The sequence below is a fragment of the Phyllostomus discolor genome, chromosome 2 (assembly GCF_004126475.2).
Source record: "Phyllostomus discolor isolate MPI-MPIP mPhyDis1 chromosome 2, mPhyDis1.pri.v3, whole genome shotgun sequence".
NCBI classification, from domain to species: Eukaryota; Metazoa; Chordata; class Mammalia; order Chiroptera; family Phyllostomidae; genus Phyllostomus; species Phyllostomus discolor.
Window position 1 is genome coordinate 26,174,631 of NC_040904.2, and position 18,995 is coordinate 26,193,625.

Sequence of the window (18,995 nt, forward strand, 5' to 3'; positions counted from 1 at the left end):
ATAATAAAATCGCAAGGCATATGCCCTTCAGCAATAATGATATTTAAAAGAAAGTTTTGGAAAACCGAAGTTAATACCTGAATTTACATGATGTGTGGGCAATTCTTTATTCTCCCGTTCTTCAGCTGTTAAAGACACCAGTGCACATATATTGGCACAAGGCAATCACAGGGTAAATCGCCTACTACTTAAACACATACCTTCAGCTTCACCACCAATGGGAACTTTACACTTACATTAAACGTCTCTGTGAGTCAATTCAAAGGCACGTGGCCTATTATCCTATCTGTGAATCACACGGGAGGTCTAATGCATGAAAATAAGTTTGAATGTGACTCAGACTTCAACCTACCCCAGTGTGGCCCGTAATTTTTTACCTGATGTTTGAATACAGCAGCCACGGCTCTCCCCACCCTTCACCCTGACCCTCCTGCCCTCCTCTACCACGCAGCAGGGGGTGGGGGGAGGGGGTGAACAGGACTAAGGAGGAGGGCAAGCACACTGCCTGCTCTTACCCCGGCAGGAGGCGCCCTCGGCGGAAGACTCTCCTAGTTCCCCATCTGCGGAGACAAGAAGGGCTTAGGGCACAGGTGCCCCGGAACCATCTCACATTAGTTACTCCTCACCCGCCCAGGCCCACTTCTCAGGGGGAGCACCCCGGAGTCAGGAACTAAGCCGGAGTCCTTATCCCCAAGATGTGGTTTGGCTGGCACCAGCCCTCCAGGCTATTGGAGAGTTTGACAGAGATCAGCTTGGAAGTGAGAAAGGGAGTGGCATCTGATGTCCGGCATAAACTGGAATCTGAGGTGAGATATAGTTTGTAAGAGACTCTGACTCGGCATGTAGACTCCTTCCATGGGGCTTGAGGCCCCACAGGATCCAGCCCACCTACCTGACGGGGCCCTCCAGTCACTCCCGGCCACTTCTCCACAGCAAAGTTCACCCCTGACTCAGGCAGGGCCTTTGCGCTGTCCGCCTCCTCCCTCAAATTATGTTGCTCACCCCCTCACACCCTTGAGGTCTCTGCTCAAGTGTCGCCTTATCAGAGAGGCTTTCCTGCTGGCACCCCTGAAACAGGGCCTAGCTGATGCACTCACTCCTCCCCCTTCATTTTCCTTCAGCACCCCACCCCACCCCACCCCACCCCCCGCCCTACAGGGCACTCTACGTTTTAGCTTTTCTGCGTCCTGGCTGTCTCCCCGCTGGAACTGTATGCTTCCTGAGGACTGTATCGCTAGGGTCTCGGCCTCGTAGGTGCTCAGTGACTATTTTCTGAGTGACCAGAATAACATAATCCAGAAAGTGTACTACGAACGGGAACAGCGCTGCATTTTCCTGTTACCTACACCGGCCCCTGGCGCATGACCTCGGGCGCTCTAGTTCTGTGACCAAGTCTCCCCCGCCTCACTTGTTCCTCATCTGTGAAATGGGGACTGAAATAACACCACCCCCCCCCAACAAAGTTAGGAAACTTAATCACAGGCAGGGACTGCGCCTGGCACTCAGCAAGCCCTCAGTGTGTGTTACCTGTTATTAACTACTTTTTGCTTTGGTGATGGGTAGGAAACACTGAAAGACTCAAGAATTCTAAAGCAGACAACAACCTTGTTGCCTGGGGTCAAATGCTTGGTTTTATACTTTAAGGATCTGGGCAACCTTTGGGAGGGTCACCCTAGGGCACAGATGGCAAACACAAGGCCCTCGGACCGAATCCGGCCCTCCACCTTGTTTCATCCGGCCCTTATTTCTACCCAGCCGCAGCACCAAGTGCCAAGCTCTCGCTTAGCTGTTAAGGAGTAGTTACAGTTACACAGTCCTAAAATTACATCCGGCCCTTTGAAGGCAACCATGAGGCTGATGTGGCCCCGGGTGAAAATGAGTTTGACACCCCTGCCCTAGGGGTAGCACAGACACTCCTCAACATGTGGGTAAGGTCCTATTGCACTCGCCACCAGTGCCCAGAAGGTGCAGTCCCTCCCCTAGGGCGGAGCTCCAGCCCCGTCACACCAGCCGCCTGATCTCTGGACCAGCAGAGCAGCTGGGGTCCCAAGAGCTGGGCTGCAGGAGAGAACCAACTTCAAACACAGCAACAACATGAACGGCAAAGGGGGACTGAGAGTATTCAGATCCTGGACTCAGAATACGGTAGATGAAAAGGCTCTGAAATACTGACCCAAGTCCTGCCCCACACACCCGCCAACCAGATTTCCTCAGCCGCTGTCTTTAAAGGATCATTAAATTCTAAATTATTTCATGTCATGACACCTACACTGTGTTTTATCCACAGCCCATGTTTTGCTGTCTCGCTGTTTGCCTTGGGAGCAAAGACAGGAAAGGAGGCTAGAGAATCCTAAGCAGCAGGCGAACACAGTCTTCAACCAGTTCTCCCCAGCCAAAGCAGAGAAACTGATGCAATTCTCCCCAACCTAGAAGCCACAGCTTCTCTTCAACCTATCTGACTCAGAGGCCCTCAGAGCTCAGGCCCGTGAGCAGGGTCACATCCAATCACAAGGAGGATGGGTAGGCCGCAGACCCAGCCAGCCCACACAGAGGCAAGCATCCCAGGGGTGACGCCCCTCCCCCTCCATCTGACCAGTGTGGGAAATAACAACAGGCCTTTTCACAAATATGGTACTCCTGGGGGGAAGGCAGGGCCCTTTGCACAAACCTGGGGCTCTGAGAACAAGCATCCTGTGCCCACAGATGTCAGAGCACTTTCCCTGCCAAAGGACACTGAGGTGTCTAACCCAGCCAAGGGCCAAGGCCAGCTGGCCCCTGCCCCACACACGCCCTGACCCCAGCCTGCCACCCGATTCTGAGCCTATCTCCGGCTTTGTTTGCTGACTCCAAATGCCTCCCAGCAGGGTTGCCTGCCCTGGCCCAGACCTGGCTTCTGGACGGGAAAAGTCCTGCCTCAGGCCTCGGTCCCCAGGGCCGTTTACCCAGTCAGCAGCCAGACACAACAAAGATGGGACCCCAGTATGCGGCGTTCTGCTTTAATTTCCACCCTGATCCAACCTACGGAGGCTGGACTTGCAACCACCTTTTGAAGGGTGAGGCGATCCATTAGTGTACACAGAGGGAGGACTGGGGGTGGGAGGGCTGCTTCACATGTTCTCCTTCTGGGAATCAGAACGTAACGGCTGCCCCACGAGGGTAACACGGAGATACTGTTTTGCTGTGTACGAGGCATTCCCAGGTATAATGGGCACCCATGCTTTTGACCCAAACTTTCAGGAAAAAAAATCTTCTTAGGCCTCAAAACCTTCTTAGGTTTTGATTTTTTTTAGTTCAATTTTTTGTTTAGTTATATTTAGATACTTGTTTTTTGTATTATAAAGGAATTTTTGCATTGATTTTTGAACATATGATAGTACAAGAAATTTTATGTAACAAATAATTATGAGAACAGATACAAGGTACAAGAAATTTTCATTAGTACTACTCACGTATAACGCGCATCCTTATTTTTCCCTCAAAAATTTGGGTGCAAAAGTGCCCGATATACACAGCAAAATACGGTAATTACAGGTTCTCATCAATACCTAACAGGATTGCAAGGAGCTTACAACCGCCTTCAGAGATCCCCACTGGGAAACTGCAGATCGAATTACACACAGGCAGGCTTCTGAGTGAAGAGACTTCACCTATCTGAAGTGTCACAAACAAGCCCTCCGACTGCCCTGCCGAGTGTCTGCGCTCAGGGGCAGATCACACTCTAAGACCCGGGGACAAAATCCTGCAGTATAATCAAATCAGGTAAAACATAAGCTTAGTCACTTACAAAACTTTAGACGCAAACCACATTTTATATCTAGAATCTATGGCCTTCAACAAAGTGGTGTCGTACTCAGGTGGCTCACAGATAACCAGAACAGCAAGCCAGAAACTTCCAACCAGCCACAGGCACAACATTTCCTGCAGCCAGTGGTTCGCTCCGCGGTAATCTGTGAGCGGCAACCACGGAAGGAAGCCAGCTCCGCTTGCAGCCGCACTGCACGTTGGATTTGGTCTCTCAATCTTCTCTCCTTAGGGAAACCGTAGGAGCAGAGACCCTCACATGCGGGGACTTCATTATCAGGGCAGAGAACACAGCCCCTGCGTCCCAAGGGTAGTGAGTTCAGATTTTCAAAATGCGTAGAAGCTGCCTACTGTTTAACTCGGTTCTGCACAGAAAGAGGTCGTCAACAAGCAACTTGCAACTTAAAAACCCCGAACGCTGGCCTTCTCTTTCTTCCTTTCGACCACAACAGACAAAATGCAGAGGAAGGATATACTCACTTGTTTTTTCTGTTTCTGGCTCCTCATTATCTGTGAAATAAAAAAGGGTCTAAGTCAGGCTCACGACAGCTAAAAAGGAAACACAGGCTCCTGGGAGAATAGGTACAATGTTTGCTTTTCACCAACGGCAACCATTTCCTGTCTTTCTTCTCGAGCTCATCCTGTTTTGCCACTTTGCTTGCCAACTCGAATTAATTCCCATGTAAGTGCTTTTTCGGTACTTTACACAACCATGCTAGGAATTAACATGTCCTCAAGTGATACCTGATGTGTGCATTACTTTAAAATAAAAATCAAGGCTTATATGTCTTGCCTGAATTAAGGAAACAGATGCATTTACTACTTACCAGAGTCACTTTCAGCACTGCTCTCAGAACTGCTGTCGTCGTCTCCTGAATAAAAACATGCCAGTCAAGTACCCAACGAGTAAAAAGTAGGAGCTGCTTAAATTATACATATTATAAAACAGATCCAAAACTCTACTAATTTCTTCTTATGGTCAACTCTCAAGTCCAAAACTAGTCTGGTTCACATACAAGGGGGCTTATTCTTCTTTGGAAATCGATAAAAGAAACATTTAAATATGATCTCAGCTCACACTCTGCCTGCAATCAGTTTATCTGGGTATCACCCAAGTCCCACCCGGCCCTGGCCTGCCCCAACTGCTTCCCATCTTGCCCCTGCACTTGTACAAGGTTCCTAGGCACAAGTTCAATGCCACAACAGCACAGTCTCCTGGAGTATGGATGCCACTTCACTGAAGCACAGGACAAACTTAGTCCATGCTGTTCAACCACTACTGAAGAGTGGTTCCCAAGAATGCTCCCTTCACTCCCTCACCCCCAACGCAGCACCTCCACGTACTGCAATCAGACACCTAGTCTGGGCTATCTTCCCTGCTGTCCCCAAAGGCCTGCCCACCCCAGACTCACACGGCCTTCCTCCTGCCCACACTCTCCTCCTACCTCCCTGAGTGCCCTCCACTTGCCTCCAGGCTCCTCTCCACCTCCCACCCCCAACTACCAATGCCTCTGGCCCCACACCCCTTCCCAGCCTCTTTTCCATTGACAGCCCTACCCCCAAGGCTATTAGTCAGCGCCCCCCCCTCCAGGGGGCACCCTGGGCCTCTCCTGGCTGACCCCATAAGGAAACGGAGCTCTAGAAGGGGTGACACACAAGAAGGATGGCATAGGGTGGGGTTGCAGGTTGTCGGGGGTAGGTGGCAGCACTGTCTCCTTCACCCCCATGCCTGGTGTCATCTCTTGGAGAGGGACAGACTGTCACGTTCCAGAACAGGTGGATGAGTCCCCCACTGCAGCCTCAGCCTCCTCAGGATCAGGAGTCAATGAGCAAAGACATGGAAAGCAATCAGCATTATTTTCCAATTTGCCCTCGCTACACAGAACTATGCACAACCAGGCCAAGGCCTGGCAACAGGTACACAGAGGAATGAAAAGACTTGAGAATCATGAGGACAATAATAAGAGCAGCTAATTGAAGCTTTTTTAGAGTGTTCACTATGTGCCAGGCACTGTACATGTATTTAATCATTTATGTGTATTTACTCATTTTACACATGTATCTATATATTCTACATAGAGATGTGACAGTGCTTTGCATGTATTTACGCATTCATGCTCAGAACCGCCCGATGAGACAGGCTGGAGCCAGTTAATGCAAGACCACGGCAGTCACCCCGCTTCCCCAGGAAGTCTGCAGCGAGCACTTCCACTCAGGCGGTCTGACCCAAGCTTCCAGTTCCTAACCATGTGGTTACACTTACACGCACGCTTATCATTACTTAGGCTGCTCCACCCCCAGAAGGTGCAGACTGGTGGGATGTGGGGGTGAGGGGGAGCGGGAGGAAGTTCATGTTCGAGCAGACGCCTAAGAGCAAGGGAGGCAGGCACTGTGCGGGGACCGAGGTGGGAAAGCAAGGCGATGGCCCTGTGCCCCGGGGCTGGCAGCACAGGGTGGTGGTCTCAGCCGCGGCTGCACGTTGGAATCACCTGGGAAGCTCTCTAAACACACCCGTGCCTGGGACTCTGTCCTTCCTCAGAGGTTCCGATTTAGCTGGTCTCGGGTGAGGCCTACACAGCAGTGTTTTTTAAGGCCTCCAATGTAGTCTGGGTTGAGAACCACTGGCCTAGAATCAACCCATCTTAGCCATGCCCCTCCTCCCAAACTCATACCCTGGATGACTGCCACTCCTTCCTCCATGCCCACAAAGATGCCTTCCCACTGCCTGGGAACCTGTCCCCAGACCTACCCGCAGGGCTCCTAGGTACCCACGGAGACCCAACTGTGAAGAGTGGCCAGCTTAGGGCCTGGCACACAACAGGTGCTTGTTTAGCTGTTTTCACTAATAGGTCACACTCATTCCTAAACTTCTGTGACTGGCACTGGCCAATCCTGTTACTCCAAAGCACTAAAGCCTTCTCACATTTGTGCAAGGGGCAGCTCCAGAGGTAGAGCCTTTATTCTCTGGTTCCAGTCATCCGACCTGCTTCAGACGCTGGAGCAGCACTGTACACTTCCCCACTTCAGGGCCTTTGCACCTGCAAGTCTCCTGAATTAAGGCAACTCTTCCCCACTTCTGCTCTGTGACTCCAATTTATCACCTCCTCTGGGAAGCCTCCCAGGCTACCCCAGCCAAATGTCCACCACCCAGCTGGGCTCACAGAGGACAGTGTACTAGGTTAGAGTGGCCACTCTAAAAATGACCTAATTTATCTTATATCTCATCAGATAAATTCTCAGTTTCACTAAGTACAGCTTTATCACCAAACTTTAAAGTGATTCATTTCATGAGAATAGGAAATCATAAAACTTTAAAATTTAGTCAACTCTTTCAAATAGAAAGACAGAAGTCCCTACCTTTTACTCAGATTGTTTGTGGTGAATCAGAAAAATAAACTTTAATTTATCGTGCTATGAATTGGTTATTTTATAAAAATTTCACTGGGGCATTTACCAATATTAATCACATCCCTTACCTGATTTAGAGTCCTTTGAAGTATCTAGGTGGGAGCTCGGGCAATCTAAATGTTGAGAAAGAAAGAAATGTTTATGAGTGTAAAAACAAGCATAAAATAAAACATCATGTTGTTTTTCAGTAAAAGCCACTAAACCAACAACACAGAAGCACTCTCTGCTATAAATTAAATCACTTCGTTATACCCACGGCAGCCTTGCATGTTGAAATGATGCAAATGATGCCTATTCTCCGGGGAAAGAGAGATTTAGACCAAGAAACCTCAAGCCTTTCCAGCAGAAGGAGAACAGAAAGCCAACAAGCTTGAGGTTTAGATTTATATTGGGTGGGTTCCCTGGTAAAGTCTGAATTTTGTGCCAAATTAGCTGTATTGTTTCTGTGATCAGCTCAGCAGCACCCTAAAAACATCCCTGGCGATTGAGTAACTGGACACCAGGAAGAAAAAACAGCACCTGGTTTCAAGATTTGGTAACTGAAGGGCAGACAATGGTGCTTCCAATACCAGGCAAACACCAACGGGCTGCAGCTAAGACTCTGCAGTTGGCAGGGTTCGCTAAGACCAGACCAGGCCTGGAATGCAACCAGGGAGAACTGGCAGCCCCAATGGTTCTTGGACACAAAAAGACATGAAGACGCAGGTGACATAAGAGTTTCAACTGGAGTGGGCCTCAGTGGTCCCCAATGTTGGTGGCTACTGGTGGGCTCTGATGTTCAGGGTGGACTGGACTCCAGAGCGCCTCACTCATGCTGGGCTCCCACTGCAGAGACCCAGGCATGAAGTGGAGAGAGTCTCGGCCAGGGTGAGTGGGCACGGGAATGAAGCTACTATAGACAAGGGAGATGAAGGGGTTGCTGAAGTCACCTCCAGTGTTAACTAAAGCAACAGCGTCTCTGTGCATGGAAGGGACTGCTCCTCAGTCACCACACCCTGTGCCTCTGTTGATGCCATGCTCCACGAGGCTGCCCCAAAGACCAGGACCCAGCGGTCTTCCATCTCCCTCACACCTGGAGCACCCATCCACCCTGGGCTGGTGAGCAACAGAAGCTTCTCAACCGGTTGACTCATTGCTCTGGGCTTGGCCAGAGGCCACTGTCCCCTCAATTCTATAAACAATGACTTAGTGCCTACTACTGTGCGAGGGGCACTTCACAGAAGTTAGGAGGAAACCCATGCCCCCAGAAAACAGCTGTAAGCTGTAGTCGTTACTGTAGTCGTGAGGGCAAGGAGTAGCTGTGCATTAGACAAATCACTACAAGAAATCACAATAGAGACGAAATTAGGCCAATATTTTCCTGGTCCAAGAGAGAAACCAAGACTGATCACAGAAGACGAAGGCTCATGAGCTGAGACCAAGCTCACGAATCTGGCTGAGCTGAAACAAGCCCGAGGTGAAACGAGGGAGAGGCAGCTGAGGCAGACGGAAACAGGGGCCATACCGAAGCGAGGGACGCGTGCACTGCGGCGGGAGGTTCAGGTCGGCACCTGCACCATGCAGCAGAAAAGCCCGCCAGGTCGGACGCAGCCGTGACACACGCACGGCATCCCCACACCCTGCACGCGCCAGCCCAACACTACGGAGTCCTTTACTAGATTCGGAATCCTTTACTGGATTTTGATCAGGATACTTTTCTTAGGCAGGTTATTAGGCCACACTGAAAAGATGAACCACAGAGGGAAACAGAACTTGCAAAAGACGGCCTGACAATGGGCTAAGAAGGTTTCCATGTCAGTCTGCCATCAAGTGACAGAGCGCTGCCTGCAGCAGCCTCAGGACCACCCTCCCGAGTGGCCGATGGGACAGGAAGAAGGGGCCAAAGCAAGAAATACGGCCCCACACACGGTTTACGGACTTCCCCAACGCGCAACTCCAGTCAAAAAGGGCCCGTCCCCCAGCAGCCCCCTCCAGACCCAGGTGCGGGCCCAATTCATTCCTTTCACATGGGAGTTCTTATCTGGCCCGGACTCAGGGAGAGAAGCGTGTTGCTATTTTCCTGAAGTGAATACAACTGATGATCACACTCAGGTATTAAAGATAACACCTAGTTTTTATGCATGGGAAATTTATAGAATTCAGTTGATAGTAACACTTCACTAAACTTACATCATTAATTTGAAATAAAGTTAAAAACATTAGACACAGAGTTTAAAAGGAATGAGATATAAGAGAATGTGCATTCTATTATCAAGTCGTGAAAAGTTACAAAGGCCCAAATTCTTCACATGTCATCTTTTAAAATATCTGTTGAAAAATAATCTTAAAAGTCTAAAAAAGTGTCATATCCCATCACCCTAACCTAATGACTATTTTCATACATTTCACAAGTCACTGAATGCATGATTGTAACAAAGCAATGGCAACCAGTAAGTTAAATTAATGAAGAAATCATTTTCTCAACTGCAAATGTTTCAAGAGCTTTTCGATAACATTGACTTCGAGTACCATACCTTTTTCTCCTGAAGAGGCGATGTGATCATCACTAGACAAGAAAAGAAAATCAGCTTTAGAAACTGATACTAATTTTATACATAATTATGAAAACCTTTGAAATAATCATTGCATTGTTTCTCCAGAAATGCTGCAGACCAAAAAACTCCCCCCACCCCTCAATGGTCTTCGTGTCCCCCCTTAGTCTCCGCAGCCTGAGTGCAAACCGCACAGATACGGGGAACTTATTGAGTGTGCCCTTGAACCCCTAGTCCCAGTATACCCCCAGGAGCTGCCAGCACACGATCCCAGGTTCATCAAAGTGCACGTCCCTGCCCAGCCATCAGCCATCCTGGCTCCTGGCTCCCGAAGACAGTCCTAATCGCCCATCCTGCACCGGCCTCCAGCCCCTCCACCTGGCTCCACTGAGAGCCTCTCCGGGGACCCCCTCCTCTCCCGGGCCTATGCACTCTGCTTCTCTGGCCTCTCCCCTCAGCGTCAGCACGCCTGAGAAATGAAAGGCTCAGAGAGCTCCCACTTAACCACAAGGTCCCTCTCCGGGCTTGTGTGCCACCCTCACCACTGCCTGAACCCTCTCCACCCTCCTCCAGCCAGGCTCCCAGAAAAACCCCGTTCCATGTTCCCCCTTTTCATTCTCGCCTAGACTCAAAGCCGCCTGCCTTCTGCTCTCCCATGTGACCGAAACCACTCAGCTAGAACAGCCAGCGACTCCTGCCCTGCAGACCCAATGCGCCTGGGACCTCTCCCTGTCCTCCAGGCCCCTCTCACTCGGTCTGCTCCCACCACCCCTGCCTCAGGGGCCCCTCTTCTCTCCCCTGCTCCATCTCCCTCCTGGGGAGACTGACTTGACCCAAAATCACATTACGCACCCTCCTCTTACTGCTCCTCACTGCCTTGGTGCTCACCTTCATGCCAAGGCTTCACATCCCAGACCTTTACCTCCTTCTCAGGTCTCTTCTCCGAGTTCCAGGGGCCTGAGACCAGGGGTCACTGAGCCTCCCCCCGCACACCTCTCATATCTGTCCCCTCTCAACATGCACTGTTCCTGCCTCAGTTCAGGCGCTCTCTCCTCTCTCTTTCCTTCTCCCTCTCCCGTTGGCTCTCACCTGGTGGGTTGAGTCTAACTTCCTCCCAATTTTCGGACCTGCCTGCAGTCTCTCTCGCAACACATCCCTCACGAGACCATCAGCACGGTTTAATCACGGCTCTGCTTACCCTTCGGTGGCTTCTCACTGTGTCCTGGCTAAAGCCTCAGTGCCTTGGCATGGCATGCGAGGACCTCCACCCTGCTCCCTCAAAGGGGAAGATCTTGGGTGTCCCAAGCACACCCTACCTGTCACACACACTCACACACACACACACACACACTACTCTCTGCAAAGCCCCCAAGGTCACTGCCTGTAGCCTTGCAGGTCAGCACTCCAACAATGGGTGCTCTGTGGACATGCGCTGTGATGCTGGGGTGCCCCGGGAGTTGTGTGTGCACATAAGTGACAGCCCTGCCCTCCCCCTTGATGCCCGAACTCCTACTCACCCTTTACGAACAGCATTTCAGAAGATGTGGTCTGAGGACCATTAGAATTCTATTACCGGATGCCCACTAAAAATACTTTTTCTGGGCCCACTGAATCAGAAGTCTTTGATGGATAAATGAAAAGACAGGAAGAAAACAACAATGGTGTTACCTGCATTTATGGGGGTTGAAAAGCTTTATTTTAGCACTTTAATCATCTTCATAAGCCTATGAAGGCTACTGCAAATACACAGACCGAGGCTCAGAGAGGTTAACTAAGTTCCTCAAGGTCACACAGCTAATAAATTAAAAAAGGATGCACTTGACCCTAAGCCACTATGACTTCAAAGTCCACATACTTGCCTGGTACCATGTCTTCCCTCACTCCCCACCACTTCACCCCCAAATCCAAATTTCTTCCTCAGTTTTGTAAAAAAAAATAAACTGAGGAAGAAAACAGCAAAAGTTGCAAAGTGCTTGCTCTTTCCATTCTTTGCCTACATTAGTAGGGAACCCCCAGATTTTGTAAGCCTCCTTGACTCAAGATACCATATTGGTAAATTTTCCCAGTAAATGGAATTGCCCAAGTTTCATGATCTTAGGAAATATATGTATTCTCATTTTCAGACCTAAATCCTTGTTTTTTAATCCTGAGTTCCTATTCAAAAGGTCAGAAAGTGTCAGTGAACCTGAAATTGGGAAATGCTTCAAGAAACTGAAAAAGGGTAAAATATGGCCCCTGATGAAATGCATAAAAGAACAAACCAACCGTTACACGTCTTTTCCTCTGGACTCGCACCCTTCACAATGCAGTTACTATGCCGTTCAACTGTACAGTAATTATGAGAACATGGATTGAGAGTTAGCCATTCTTATTTTACAAAATATGTCTGCTAAAACCCACTGCTGTGTCCCCAGGGACAAAAGAGCATTTTTCTCTGAACTGGCACTCTCATAATCCCCTTTCTGCAGCTGCTTATCTCTCTTTCCAGACATGTACACACCTGCTTAGATACTAGACCCTCTGCTAAAGCCCAGAAACCTCTGTACAAAACGTTTATTTTCTCCCTGAAGTAGATGACAGTAAGTGGTGTACAAAACAAGGTTAGTGAGGCTGCGAGGATGACGGCCAGCTCTCTGCACCAAACACCTGGCAGTGTAGGGGGATGGGCTCAGACCTGATGAGCAGAAGCCCACCCGTGAGACGGGGTCCCTGCCCCCTTGTACAGGCAGGTGGAGGAAGCAGGTCCCGCAGGACCCACAGGGCCCTTGCCATGCCCTGGATGCTAGTTCCCATGGTCTCTGCCTTTCTCCTTTTCCCACGTGGAGTGTTACAAGGAAAGTCACGGCAACCCTGGAGAGAGAGCACCTGTTCCAAATGCTCACAGTGTGATTTCGAGCCTAGAGATCAGTAGGCGTGGACATTTACTTAATAGTCCTTAAAACTCCTTAATTTTGATCGGGATCCCATCATTATTACCGAGTGTAACTCCATGCCTATCAGCTTCCAGACCCCACCATACCCTCCCCTTAGTAGGAGGGGACCCTGCACCCCGGCGCAGTAAAACCTCTGAGCCACAATAGGATTTAAAGAACAAGCTTAAGACTTCAAGGGGGTAATATTAAATGAGGGTATTTATTACATGTTTGTTGGAAAATGTGGATTATATTAAAATAGGTGCAAATGAGTAAAACAAAAAAGTTATGGCTGGAATTAAGTCCCGGCTGCAGCGAAATGAAAACCTAGAGCAAAACCAAACCCTCAGGCAGACACAGCATGTCAGCGCTTCCAAAGCGCAAAGCGCTTCCAAACCCACCGGTCGCTCCAGCTCCTCCCGGTAACTGCCAAGAATGCAGGGCAAGCACTGCCACCCCCACGTGCAGACGCGGACACCCCATCTCAGAGCTGTGGAACCCGCTGGCCGAAGCCACACAGGCTGGCGAAGCAGGGAGCTCGAACCGGAACTCAGCGATTCTGATCGCGGAGGGAGCCTTTATTCTGATCTCGGAGAGAGCCTTTTCTCCCATCTCGGCACCAGGCACCACGGCTTCACTTTGTGCAGCGTGGACAGGCTGGGAGCAGGTGTCAGAATGAGTTCACTCAGACCTGGCTCAGTAAGTCATAATTCTCCAGCTAAAGATTTTTAACAATGCCCAAAGTAAAAACAAAACCGTAATGTGATCGTAGCCAGTATTCACTCAATGTTTACTGTGTGCCGGAAGCCCGAAACTAAGCCAAGGACTTGGCTTCTACCAATTAGCTCATCACAACAACCTTTCTGGTGAACCAGTGTTATCCCCGCTTTACAGATGAGGAAGTAAGGCCCCAAAATCTTGGGGAACGCATCCAAAAATGCCGGCCCACCTGACTGCAATGCCCAAGCTTTTGCCAGTACGTTTTATAAGAGCCGAACGCTTACCAGGCTCTCTTCCTGAGGCTCCCACTGCCTGTGGAGGTAATTCTCAGCTAGAGTTACATCACGGGGACTAACAGAAAGTTATCAGGCATAATTAAATCATAAGAGGCCCCTAATCCTCCTCTACCTGATTTCTCACCTGAGTAAACCCAGTAGTGTTTTACTTCTTTTACCCTCTAGAAAAGGGTAAAAGAAGTAAATAGGTCCTCTAGAAAATAAGCCATAAATGAGTTAAAGAAAGTGAAAAAGAGTCTACTTATATTAGTCACAAACTAGAGTTAATCTGTATAATCACCTAGTAGCTACACTTCCCGGAGCACACTGTCAATGAAAGCAGTATTCTCTGCAAGGCAGATCTCTTTCATAAACTCAAATTAACAAACACCTAACTATTTACCACGTTAACAGGTGCTACTCTAAGTGGGGGCGCATATAAAACATATGACACATGAACCTTGTCCCCAAGAGGCACACTAATGGAAGACAAATCAGAAAATAAATGTATATGATGCAGGAAAAGCAAAATAAAAACAAACGTAAGCTACAGCATTAGCTTGGAACAGGCTACGCTGAACTGGGAAGCACTGAGCTCTGATGCTGAGAAGACAGGCACGTAACTAACTACAAGGCCAGTTAAACTACAACGCCAAGGCCGTCCTGCATTTTCAGAGTGCCTCCACACCCCAAACAGGACCGTGTCAGAGAAACCTGAAACCTACAAGGGACCTACAAGACCTTCCAAGTCTAGTTAATTATTTCACAGAGGGGTGATGGGACTCTAGGAGAGGTCAAGTGAATAAATTACCCAAGGTCACACAGCAAGGTATAAGCAGAGGCAATCTTACAACGTGTCTCCGCCTCCTGCTTCGCGTTATCATTTATTTAACGAACACGTACGGACTGTGTGCCAGGCACCAGTGAACAAAGCAACTGGGTCTGTGCCTTCGAGAAGCCGCCAGAGACACCGTCAGCCTGATGGGGAAGACTCTTCCTACATCTGAAACAGAAAGTGCTTTGAGAGAGGACAAGAGAACTCGGTTAAGACTGAGGAAATGGGGAGGGGACATTTAAGCTGAGCCCCAGAGGACAAGCAGGAAGAATTGCTGGGGGTGGGGGCAGGTGGACAGGAGTGCAATCCTGTGTGAGGCAGGAAGACCTACTCAAGATCCAGGAACAGGAGGAAAGAGGAGTGGTCAGGGGGAGAGAGGAAGTGGAGAAACCCTGACTGTGTGACCACGCCACCGATGGCAACCCCTCAGTCTGCTGGGCAGTCTCCCGGAGTAACTGACACTTGAGAGCAGGGGAGGAAGTCAGTAGCACAGGATCCCAGGACCCAGAATCTGCTGTCTTCAACATCATCCATGGAGACACACAGGGACCGCCTGACCCTGTGTGACCCCCTGGCAATCTGCAGGTTCAGACGGTGCCTCAGTGAGTCCTAAAGGCCCAAGCACTTTCCTAAAGAAAACCTCACTCTCCCAGGCCCCATACTCCAGTCTACTCTGCTCAAGAAGTCGACTAGATGAGAAATCCCTCTCAGGAGGTGAGTTAACTTTAAAGCGTGCTTCAGGAAAACAGCCTTCACTCAGAGTCACACCCTGGAAGCCAACAACAGAGCCATCTCCATACCGGCCAGGATGGAAGGACCTCCTCACGGCTGAACCTCTGGGACCAGGTGCTGGGGTGGATCGGGGACTAACCAGGGGAAGGTGGGGGGCAGGAGGGGCAGGCTGGAGAGAGGCAGAAACCCTCAGCTGCCAGCCATCGATCCCCTTAGGGGACACTTCCCGAGCCAGGCTGGTTTCCCATCATCAGCCAGTTTCTTTTCTAAACACCTGAACATCACCACTTCCAACCAACTCGCCCATGATGGATGCCATCTTATGGCTATGGTCTGTGGTTCTGAATGGAGAGCGCCCCTGGCGGTAGTGGGGCAAGGTGAAAGGCTGACTGCATTGGGGACATGGCCTAAAGGGCGGCAGTGGGTCGGCAGGAATGAGGAGGGGCAGTTTTAGGCTCACTCCCTTCTTCCTTCCCATAAGTGTCCACAAGATCTCTGCATAATGCACTCCAAAGGGAAGTGGGGCCAGGAAGGAAAAGGGCTGAAACGAGGCTGGCAGGAAACAGGGAGACAGCAGGGACATACCCAGCAGTGAGGACAAGGAGAGGAAGAAGAGGACGACGACATGGGAAGAGAAAGCAATCCTAATTGCCAGGGTATGACAAGGAGAGCTCACCTGGGCTGGGGCTGCAAGGGCAGGTGGGGTGGGGGCGGGGGCAGGGGCAGGGAACTTCTACTCGACCCATTAGAAGGGATCCCTTCCCTACCCTCCTCCCTGAGCCAACGTTTGATATACAACTGAATTAAAAGTGTCATTGCACTGCCTTGCTTCATATGAGTGTGAGTGTAAGTGTATGTGTGCAGCCAAAGATCCCACATCCCCAGCATCCAACACATTGTCTGGCATGTAGTTTACACTAGAAAAAAAAAAAGTTCATCGGGCAAATAAATGACCAGATATGGTACATAGTTAGGTGTACCATAGAGTCTCTAGTCCTCAATACTTAAGAAATCTGTAATAACAGCTTAACCAGCTATAAAATGTGGGAATGGCTAATCAGAGTGGTATATTGTGCAGCTACCAAAAATTACAAGCGACAGTAGCAAACATCTGGAGGGCCTTTTATAATTACGGCACATTGGCCACATTCTCCCTGCAGAGACCAGAAGATGAGAGGGTGAACTAACCAGCATTGATGGAGAGGGGTGGGGAGGGTCTACCCCCTAAAAGCTATACTAGAAGGGCTGGTTATTCTGAGCCACCTGGAGGGTTTGATTAGTTCTGTTTGTGTAAATAGCTGTGCTGACTTCACGTACTATCTTTCAATTCACACTTCCTGTTTCTATCATTTTTTTAAGGAAAAACTTTAGAGAAGTTCTCTTTAAGAATAATTCACAAGCCTTGCTGTTGAGTGACACCTCTCGGAAGAGTGTTTAATGTTCAAAGTAAACTCAGTTCATGTCCCAGTGTGGTTTTATTCATGCTCCTAACAGCAAGAAAGAAAAAAAAAAGACATTTTATAGTCCATCTTCCTGATTGCAACAGTGTTTTAAAGAAAAAAAAAAACACAAGAAAAAAAAACTTCCTCCACCCTGAGAGAAGCTGGGCCAAATGTTTAATGATCTACCAATAACTGAAGTAGGAAACTGTTAACCTTGGCATTCTCTTCTTCTTCTAGTTATTTCTACAAAAGCTTTTGTTTGGCAGTTTGTGACTGTCCCAAACGTAAATTCTCTAAAGATTCTGAATCTTTGCTAAGTGTTTCTGTTTTGGGTGCACTTCCTCCCAGCACTTACTGCAACATTACTGAAAGGATATCTTTTACAAACCACCCATCACGTGTCTTTTGCTGAAACACTACTTCCAATGGCAAAAGCCTGCTTTTGCAGAGGGCAGTGGGTACCTCTGGGGGACAGGACAGCCCACGACACTATTAGAGCTTTCCCAAAATAGTTCCTAATAAACATTCTCATGTAAAAGCTGCTTTTAAAATTCTGTGGGACACTGATGACTGACGCACTTTTACAGTAATAGCAGAAATCCTTCAAGCAGAAAGTTCTGTAGGGAAGACACTGTGTTAGTGCCACTTGGGAGGTGAGGGGCTGACGGGTAAGGGGGAGACCTTCACATGGGCAAAGGGGGGCATTCAGGGAACTAACCCTGCCCTCCACTCAAACTATTTACAAGTCGGGGGCCAGAGTGCCAACGGTGATCACCTGGTCGGGGTCCAAGTCCTCCTCCAGGTACAGAGGGCGCAGGGACTCCGGAGACATGAAGCCCAAGCGCCGGGGGCAAATGAGGACAACAGAAGCTGGGCCTCGTGAGGGAAGTCACCCACAAAGGCGGGAAGGGCGCGATTTCACCACGGAGGGCGAAGGATGCAAAGCCATGCGACCCTCCTCCGCCCTCCCGACCCCACCTCACCTCACCCCCGCCTACCCCAGGATGTGAACAAACCGCGCTCACCTGCGGCGGTGGCTGCGCTGCAGGGTGGCCAGCGAGGGAAAAGCCGCGGCTGCTGGGGACGCAGCGCCGCCCCCAGGCCCCGCCTTCCGGCCCTACCCCCCGCCCTACCGCGCCGCGCGCCACCGCCTCTCGCGCGGGCACCTGCGCGCGACCCCGGAGCCGCCTACCCTACCCTGGTGCGACCTCCGAGCCCTGGCGACGGATAAGGGGTCGCGGTCGGGCAGAGGGCGTATCACCTCCCGGTGCTCCGTACCGCACGTGGTGCAGGTGCCGCCGTCGAAGGGCTCTTTGTTTGAAGGCCCAGAGCTGGGATGCAGGGCGGCAGTGGAGCCCCTCGCCCCACGTGGTCAACGGCAGGGGCAGAGCCCGGTGTCCCGGTGCTACGGAAAGGCTCCTTCGGCACGCGGCGATGTTGGGCCCAGCTGCGCCCCACCCCCTCACCCCGCTCTGCCCTTTCTCCTTCCGACCACTCCCCGCGCCCCCCAGCCCTGCGGCTGCGCTCACCTGCTCTCCGGGGCCATCGCGCCGCGGCTCATGGTTGCTCGGCGGCTGGGAGGGAGCACCACGCACCCCCGGCGCTCGCCACGCTCGGCTCCGCTGCAGGAGGGGCTCGCGTGCGGAGCGCTGCTCTGCGCACCCGGAGGCGGCCGACGCTGCCGGGGGTGGGAAAGGGGAAGGCTAGCGAGCGGGAGGCGAGCGAGAGCTGCCGGGGGAGGGGACTGGGCGGGTGGGGCGCTGGGCGCGCATCTGCGGCCGCAGCCTGAGGCGGCCCTGGCTCCCTTAACGGAAACGCAAGCTCGCTGGAGGCACGCGCGTGCACGGTCACACGCTACCTCCGCGCCGCCGCTGCGGGTCAGAACCCTCGCCTGTGGGAACTCCTCTGGGTGACACTAACGCCGAGGCTTCTGTGAAGGAGAAGGGCCAGTGCCATTCTGGAGGGGACAGGGCGCTCCTGTCACACTGATTGGACCTGGATACTCCCGTATCTGGGGATTTTTGCTGAGGACCACAAACACCCGCTCCATAGGGGTTTCCAGATTCTCTTTTAAAGGATCTGTAAATCCCTTGAAATTCTATGCCAGATTTTTTTATCTAAATGCAAGTCTGTAGAATGAGGGACAACAGCCCTCATTGGATTAAAGAGTTGTGTGATTCCCCTACCCCCTCCCCAACATGTAAAGATGGATGAATTAAACCAGTGGTTCCTAAAATTTGCTGCAAATTAAGTAACCCAGGGAGTTCTTTTTTTTTTCTTTTTTTTCTTTTATAATTGGGATGCCTGGAATGTTATTCCAGACCAATGGTTGTCCCAGA

General features: G+C 50.5%; 1 protein-coding gene across 2 annotated transcripts in view; it reads right to left on the bottom strand.

Moving 5' to 3' along the window:
- The window catches only part of LOC114491063, a 36,061-nt gene extending 17,671 nt beyond the window's left edge, over window positions 1-18,390 (bottom strand). The window contains exons 1-7 of one of the 2 annotated variants that reach the window (XM_036017611.1): window positions 18,186-18,390; window positions 9,723-9,754; window positions 7,278-7,322; window positions 4,629-4,670; window positions 4,282-4,311; window positions 516-560; window positions 78-125 (exon numbers count right to left, since the gene is read on the bottom strand). In XM_036017611.1, coding sequence (XP_035873504.1) covers window positions 78-125; window positions 516-560; window positions 4,282-4,311; window positions 4,629-4,670; window positions 7,278-7,322; window positions 9,723-9,754; window positions 18,186-18,217 — 274 coding nt within the window. In that variant the 5' untranslated portion in view covers window positions 18,218-18,390. Of the gene's footprint in view, window positions 1-77; window positions 126-515; window positions 561-4,281; window positions 4,312-4,628; window positions 4,674-7,277; window positions 7,323-9,722; window positions 9,755-18,185 lie in introns of both variants that reach the window. The other variant, XM_028505223.2, reaches the window with a different exon arrangement.
- Window positions 18,391-18,995: the final 605 nt, after the last annotated feature.